The sequence below is a fragment of the Corvus brachyrhynchos genome, unplaced genomic scaffold, assembly GCF_000691975.1.
Source record: "Corvus brachyrhynchos isolate BGI_N302 unplaced genomic scaffold, ASM69197v1 scaffold90, whole genome shotgun sequence".
Taxonomy (NCBI): Eukaryota; Metazoa; Chordata; class Aves; order Passeriformes; family Corvidae; genus Corvus; species Corvus brachyrhynchos.
In genome coordinates, this window is record NW_008236932.1 from 3876097 (window position 1) to 3884527 (window position 8431).

General features: G+C 37.1%; 1 protein-coding gene across 1 annotated transcript in view; it reads right to left on the reverse strand.

Annotated features, from left to right (window-relative positions):
• YTHDC2 (YTH domain containing 2) overlaps positions 1-8431 on the reverse strand; it is a 29432-nt gene that overhangs the window by 6703 nt on the left and 14298 nt on the right. The window contains exons 12-23 of the mRNA XM_017728275.1: positions 8257-8427; positions 7986-8082; positions 7817-7904; positions 7645-7725; positions 6639-6721; positions 5550-5655; positions 5295-5414; positions 4658-4930; positions 4086-4212; positions 2894-3099; positions 2277-2472; positions 1050-1159 (exon numbers count right to left, since the gene is read on the reverse strand). Coding sequence (XP_017583764.1) covers positions 1050-1159; positions 2277-2472; positions 2894-3099; positions 4086-4212; positions 4658-4930; positions 5295-5414; positions 5550-5655; positions 6639-6721; positions 7645-7725; positions 7817-7904; positions 7986-8082; positions 8257-8427 — 1658 coding nt within the window. The remainder of the gene's footprint in view (positions 1-1049; positions 1160-2276; positions 2473-2893; positions 3100-4085; positions 4213-4657; positions 4931-5294; positions 5415-5549; positions 5656-6638; positions 6722-7644; positions 7726-7816; positions 7905-7985; positions 8083-8256; positions 8428-8431) is intronic.

The following is an 8431-nucleotide window of genomic DNA, read 5'->3' on the forward strand; positions in this document are numbered from 1 at the left end:
AAGTCTCAGTTTATCTTTGAAACTCCTTGCAAGGACTTTCAGCAAATTCTCTCCCATCCGGAGGGACTTGATTTACGGCATGGTTCAGTGTCATGGGCTCTTTAGTCATACTTGATGGAAAAGATCTCTGGTTACTCTACCTTCTAACACAGTCAGAGCTTCTCAACAACTGGAAAACTTGTGTCTTCAAAGGTTGGGGCTTTTTTCTTCTTTTTATAAAATGTGACAGCAATTTCAGCAGTTGCAGTTTCAGGTGCTCCATTTAAGTCAAGCAACTTTAGTCACCCTCTCAGAAAAGGAAATACACAATATGCCATTTTGACTGTTCTCTCAACTCCTCCTCAAATTTTGGTTAATCCAGTTCAAGCTAAGGCCTAGTGTGCTGGGAGCACCACACAGGCAATACAGGGGTCCACAAAGAACCGAAGGGCCATTATGCAGCCACTACCACCTGCAGCTTGCTGTTCCCTGCAGCCATTTCCTTTTGTCTGGCAGTTTCTTTATAATCTGCTAACCTATGGAAATGGATCAAACTGCCAAGATGGAAATTGTAAAACATCAGCTTACTCAAAGTGCTTCTGGAGTAGATCCAAACAGCAGCTGACTGCTGAGGCTTTCCTGCTTCCCAGTGTGATATGTGGGACAACCGCACCATGACAGAGGAAGAGGGATGAGCACTCTCACAGTTGGCTAGGTAACTAATTCTTTGTTCCTTTTTGCTCGCAGGTGCAAGATTTAAGAGTTATGGGTTGTTACAACCCATAGGAAGCCCTACAACTTGGATGCTGAATATGTGAATTCACACAACTGACTAGCCTGGGCAAAAGGAGATTGAGCCTGTATGTTTTTCGTATTTCTTACTGAACTCATGAAATAAAGGTTAACTCACATAGTACATTCTCCTGTAAATTTGAGAGACCTGAAGGGACCATGACAGCCATTCTTACAGTAAAATTTTGGTTATCCAACTGTTTTAAAAATCATTTTAGGATGATATGACATAAATATTCTTCTACACGAAACAAGCATGACAGTGATAGATTACTTACTTCAGAGTCCAGTTTGAGGTGGAGCCATTCATCTAGCTTCAGTAGTGATACATTAGAAGTCTTTCTGTCCTCCATCTCACTGTCACTGCTATCACTGGATACCCCATCTCCTGAATTAAGTACAAAAAGTGCATTAACATTTCTGTATTATTTACACTTTACGAAAACTTGAACATTACTGTATTACCAGCAATAAACTAATCTTCCTTCTAAATTTTCATTTAAAAAGTAAACATTTGTAAACACACTTTTCCATTTCTGCATATACACCCCAGCGAAAGTCTTTGCTTCAGTTAGGAGAACAAGTTCCCAGACCTCTTAAGGGCCCTACTATGTAAACACCTGTACTGATGTCATCTGATTCTTTCATGTACCTTCATCAATAATAAGCCACTATCAATTTTTTGCCTGAAGTTATTTATAAAACCACACATTGCTCTATGCTTTATGTCCTAGCATAACAGTATATTTAAAGCCCCATAAAGAAAAAAAAAAATTATATATACACATGGCTATTTAGGATTCCTTTTTCAAAGTGCAATTCCATCAGCATTAACACCATTTTAAAGGCAACAGTTTAGGAGCAAGACAGGAAAGCTTCAAAACAGCTTGGACTCTTACTTCAATTCAAACTAATATTTCTACAGAACTGACAATAGATAGATTATTTTTGCATCTACTCTTACAGCACTCCATTTAAATATGAAAAAAATGTAATTTCAATAAATTCTCTACTACTTCTAGATAATCATATGGCTAATTGACATTAAAAGTTATCACTAGAAAATAATCTTTAAAATGCATGTGTCAGCTGGAAGTAACATGATTATTTGCCATATTAATTGTAACTACATTACTCAGTTTGAATCATCTGGTTCAAAGTATCAATTAAACTAGGCTGTAGAAAAAACATACATAGTACACTTCTCAGCATTAGTACTGTCTTTAAATATTTTGGTTGCAGTTTTTCTTTAAAAACTATAGTGTAATTTCTGAGACTCCAGAACTGTAGAAGTTGAATTTATAAACATACAAGGATTCACAAAACTCAAGATATTTGTTACAGAGCCTACAAATTACCCCTGAACAGCTACAGGAACTACATATAGATGTGCCGTTTTAAGAATTAGCCAAAATATGCAGAAAATATACTTAAAAAAGAAGTTTGCCAAATCACATACTAGTATAACACCAACGTAAACGTTCCAAATCCAGACTTCAGTATACCTTGACAGGATGAAGATGCCTGTAAAGCATTACTTGGTAACCTAGCTGGCCCGCAGAAGAGTGCCACAGTGATGGGCGTTACAGCAGAACAGCACCTGATGTTTGCTATCCTGTGAGCTCTCGTCATTTCGTCATATATAAGCCAGTCTGTAGGGAGTGCCTGAACAGCTGCACTTTGGCCATTCACTGGGGGAATCTGTGCAGGAGCAAATAAGACTAGGCTATTTTATCCTCTGTGTGTACTTAAAATGAACTTAAACTTAAGTCTTATTTTATGTATGTAGAAATAAATACATAAATATTTACATATACATGAATAAAAAAAGCACAAGAAAATTCAACCTCGCAACTTATTCTATCACCTTGAAACAAAATATTTTGCTTTAAAAGAGGATCTAAAGAAATACCAGCTTCAGAGCAGAACTTTTTCCTCATAGCAATAAATAGAGATTGTTACATCTTCAAAATACTTTTAAAACTAGCTTTTTCTTTTTACCATTTTGTCTTGCTCCACTTAGCAGGACTAACTGAAATATTGGAAAAATAAACCAACTCCAATTTTTCATTCTATCACCTGCCAGAAAAAATATTTTCTACAAAGTTCAAAGTGGCTTTACCTTTTTATACTGAGGTTGACTGAGAACAGAGGTAGGATGAAATCGCACTTTCTTCTCCTTTGGTGCAGTTAAAACCAGGCTCCCTCTGTCTACATGCACAAGATTGGGATACATCCCAGCCACTAAGGCAGCTTTAACTACAGCCCAGTTTTCAGAATTAGCATTAACATCTCTAATATCAGCTCCTCCTCTGGCTCTAACAAAACCTGAAAAAAGAAAGAGGTCAAAACTATGTTATACTTGTTTGTATTTAAGATCTATTTTTTTTGCTTCTCAGAAGGAATTTGAAAAAAAAAGAAGTGAAATAAACTACAAATTAGTTGCATTTTTCACAACTGCCAACACTAACAGCACCAAGAAGAAACCGTTACACTGAAATCCTACCTGGTAAGGGGTTTCATACCAATGTAGAACAGAATTCCTTTTTACAATACTTCTTTACTTAACAGAATATTAGACATAGTGTAGTTTAAGTGTAATTGTAACTTGCTTACAGCTTAGCATGAGTGAGCCCTGCTCAAAACCTAGTGTAGGTGAATTTTAAATGAACTGTTTCTTAGCATGAATGGCTAAGCAAGGAAAGAAACAGAGAAAGACAGGATACCTTTGGATAAAGGATGAGACCTTGGAGGGTCCCAAGGCTGGCTCAAGCTGGAATATAAGAGCAGCTAAGGAGCTGCCCACATTGGACACGGAGAACGAATCCAATGAGGCAGTAGAAGACCCCAGACCATAAACTGCCACTGGATCAAGAGGAACGTGCGAGGCACAAGCAGGGCACGTGAAGACTGGGCGCACTGACAGTAAGGCTATAAAGGCCCAGGGATTTCTTTATTCAGGACACTCTCCAGGAACATCCAGCCTGAGCTGAAATTAACTGACTCGCCTCAGAACCTAGGGTCTGAAAGTTTCAACAACTGCCTGAAGAAAAAATTTACTAGAACATAAAAACTGAAGGAAACATGCCTCACACTGCAACACAGCAGGATGGTGAACAATCACAGTGCTTTCAGTTATGCCAGCTGTTCCCCAGCCATGTTTCCTCACCTTAGCATCTCCACCATGCCCAACATGAGTATGTATTGTGCTTTTCCAACTTAAGGAAGGAAAATGACACGTGAACACTATTCTTGTTACAATTTGTATACACTTAACTCTAAAATTATGCCAGAACTTTTTCCAATATGTTTACCTGAGGCTCTAAGCTGGCCAAGCAATTGTGTTCTCATTCCTGCGATGATTTGCATTGTGGCTTGAGACAAGAAGTTCTTTTCACAGAAGGCTCTCTCCCAGCCATCACTGCGTGCCTTTTGCCACGCCTGTAAAGCATAATTTTTTAACAGTTGCCTATTAATTGAAGCATCTAAAACTAAAAAATGCATAGGTTTAAAAATTACATTTAGATCAATAACATTAACCTGAGTATCAAACTTGATTTTTTTAACTACTAGATTTTTTCCGCATTCCCTAACCTAAACATAATGCTAATTATGTTATTTTAAGCTTATGATGTTATTAAAGAGATCGTTATGTCAAGATCGCTTTTTTAAGTTACCCATGTAGCAGGATGTAAAGCAGCATCTTGCTAGAACTTTCAAAATTTAACCAGCTTTGAAAAGATCAGAGAAAATGTGTTCCCTCAGAAATCTTGTGAGTCCAGTATGCAGGAAAGCCATAGTCTACCACTCTACATCCAGTTTCGTTGGTACATCATTTACTCTGATGTGTGATTTCTTGTGAACAGTCCTTGTTCTGAAAGGATACCTGAAAAGCCCTGAGAAGCACCATGTGGTCGCTGAACGTTCCCGCAGTGAAACGTTTCCTGCACAGCATGGCTGCACGCTTCTGAGAGGCCAGCGTGGGGAGCACAAAAGGGTCTCGGTAGGCAAGAGCACAAGCGATGGTAAGAACAGGATCCAGGCACTTCAAAACAACAGCGCACAACACCATTTTACCCAGGTGTGGCTCCACTGGCAATTCAGTGAGGTGATAACCAAGTTCAGTGAGATCTTCCCAAGGGTCCATGGCATCTATAGCCTGTTTGAAGAAAGAGGAAAGGGGGAGATGTAGGGACAAGGGGCAGAAGGGGAAAGGGGACAAAATTAATTTACAATGAAAGCAGAAAGGATACGCATATTGGACATTACCTAGGCTTGCTCCCAAACACTAAAGAAGCAAGTCAAATTAGTTTCAGTTCAAGACAAGATTTTACAGTAGTCCTTTCCCTTAACATGGGAAAATATATACACACACACATGCAAAATGAAAACAAACAAAAATTCAAAGCATCCTTAAGTAATTGAACAAGACTTTCAGTATAATTAAAAGTCAGTAAGATATGTTACCACACCACAAATACTGATTAAACACAGTTCCCATCTAAACCAATTCCTCTGCTGACCTTGAGCATTTGCAGAGCATTTTTCACAATTAAAGCTGGTGGAGGATCAGGAGCTTTCATAAGAAAGTCAACAACTGGACAACTACTTGGAGCCAGAAGTTTTGTGTGTAAACAAAGCTCCTAAAAGTTAAAAAGAAAAAAAAATACCATTAAGGTTTGGGAAAAAGAAAATAGATACACACTTTTTTGGAGTTACTAGTATAGTCTGATGATAACACATTTTTTAAAAGTTGCAGCTTCTAAGTGAATACCCACCTGAAGTGGCATTCGTAGAAGTTCTGGAGTCTGAAATTCCAACATATTCTCAAATCGGAGCTTACTGAAGAGACGAAAACAGACTCCAGGCTGACAGCGCCCAGCCCTGGAAAATAAAATATTGGAAGCTGTGAAAACCAGAATTTTTTTTTTCAAAAAACCCAACCAAAGAAACAACCCACCCAAACTTAGAAGGCAAATACAGAAGACAGCCTAAGAGAATGGCAACTTTGTTGTTAAGAGGAAGTCCCACAGATGAATTTCACAGTATGCAAATTTATATAATTTTATTATTAAAAAATATTTTAAATAATTATAATTTTAACCCTACACTAAAGAAACTGGAGGAAAAAAATAAGGCCTATCTAAATAAAGTGATTATCATTTTTTTGCTAACTTGAGATCAATCCAAATCTCAGCCATCTTGTGCCATTAGGAATCTAAGTTGCAAACTTTGTTTCTTCCTCTTCACGTTCCCTAGATGTAAATGGTAGAATGAAGACCATACAACGTGTGAATGAAGGAACAGAGACAGCAAATGCTCACAATTCAGGCTCAAAAACCTGGAGGATAATGACAATATCATGTCTCCAAACAGGCATTTATTGCTATTTACATAAGTAACTTCTCAGCCCTCACTCACTGTGCCTGATCATGGCCTGTTAAGTCATGAAGACTTTGGAGATGGTCAATAAGGAATCACTGCTCAGTGTCACTTCTAAAGAAGGGATGCCATGGTATCAATCAAAAACTAGCACAAGGCAATCCTTTGCCCACAGACAAGTTACTGTGGCTGTTTGTGCTTCATGGCAGAAAGAGGAAAAGTTCATGGGGGCGCAGCAACCTAGATGTAATTCAAGTTCTGGGATATTCCTGAGTGTCACTTTTCTATATCTTGGGAAATTACTGCAAGGAAATACATGCTGACTCTTAATTTACTGCAGAGAAGAAGTATTAGCCATTGTTCAACATGATACTGGCCTAGTCTAGAAACATTACGCTGTGTGGCTGCTGTAGATCTGCACTTTACTCTTAACATATGGGATGTGGACATTTGCAAAATAAAAATCAGTATGAAGCATTTATTACCTGCCTTTTCTCTGGATAGCACTGGCTTTTGAAATCCACACCATTTTTAGCATTGTAACACAACTCAGTGCATCAAAAGACTTCTGTAAAAGCAGAGCAAGGAACATAAAACCACAATTAAACATGATACATGAAATAAAAGTTATTAATGAGCTATTAACAGAAGTTCTCTAAAAAATAGAAAAAATAATTTGAACAAACACTAGCAGCTTTTGGCTCAAACATATGCTCTGAAGTACTTGCTTGCAATTGAATTTACCATACCTGTTTTGCATTATCTTTGTGCTAGTTTCCTAAGTGGAAGTCTTCTAGTCTGTAGGTAATTGAGTAAAAAAAAGAAATGGACTGTGTTTTGAATTATCACAAATCAGGAGAAAAAATGTTATTATATTGATTAAAGTTTTCTTCTTTGTCTCACCTGGAAAATACATCCTTATTTTCCTGCATTTGATGCAAATTACAGAAAAAATGTATTACCATGAAAACTTTACAAATTTGGTATGGATCTCCCCTATGAAATCCAACTTCATTTTCAAAGACATATAATAGGTCTTAAACTACATCATTATATTATCTCACTTTTCCTTAAAAAGTATTTGGGAATAGATATTCAACACATCAGAAACAATACTTAAAAACTTAATGGATTAGATTTGGACTTGACACAATAGTAGGACAAAGGGAACTCCCAATGCTCTCTTAAGTCTCAGGAAGACGGCGGTCTAAACAGATGCACTTGTTTTAAAAAAACTAACAGAAACTCTAAATTTAAAAAAGAAAGATCAACATTTCAATCTACAACAGTTTTTAGGTTTACTAACAGCTAATTATTTACAGTATTTGTCATACAACAAATGAATGTCAAAACTTCTCAGTGATCTTTGTTATTTGACATGCACTAACTCTCAGCCTACTATAAAAAAATATTACTCTAAAATTTACTTATTGTGTATTACAGAATAACACTAGGAAGTTTACTTGCCACAGGAGTTTTAACCAATCATACCTCTTTCACCTTGCCTGAGTCAATAACAAATACAACATCATTGACTGTAATGCTGGTTTCTGCAATATTTGTAGAAAGAATCTGCAAATAAAATAAGAAACAACCAAACTGTAGTTAAAAGCAAAGACAAAATAGATTAATATAATATCTGACGAAGTCCTCTAAAACTTACTATTTTGCGCACTCCAGGAGGTGGACTTTTAAGCACTTTCTTCTGATCCAAAGTCTGCATATTTGAATGAAGCATGAAAACCTGATATCTAATGCAAGACAAAGAGCACATGTAAGTGCACATTAGAAGAAGCAATGAAAACCTCAACCATAGGAACTAGAAGCTTTACCTGTGAGCATTGTCAGCAAATCTCCTGTCATCAAAAAGAATACGGTCCCTCAGGCTAACTATCTCATCATATCCAGGAAGAAATATTAAAATTGCTCCTGAAAAAGAAGCAGGCTTGCAGAGTTAAGCAGCAAATTCACTTAAAATATACATCAGTACTGTGTAGACTAGCACTTGGAAGGTTTTACTCATTTCGTATTTCCCAAAGAAGGGCAGGATTCATCAAAGGCTGAATGTACAGTAATTTACTGGGAGTGTGTGTTTATACTTACCAGTTTCACAACTATGACAGATGTTATAAAGCAAGTGCATAATGAGGTCCAGATCCACTTTTTCATCATCAAAGCTGTGATGATAAGCTGTCAACAGTTCTCTGTCCTCTGCACTAAGGTCACCACCACTTGTTCGGACTAGCGAACTTTCATCCAGATTTCCAAATCCTGCTGA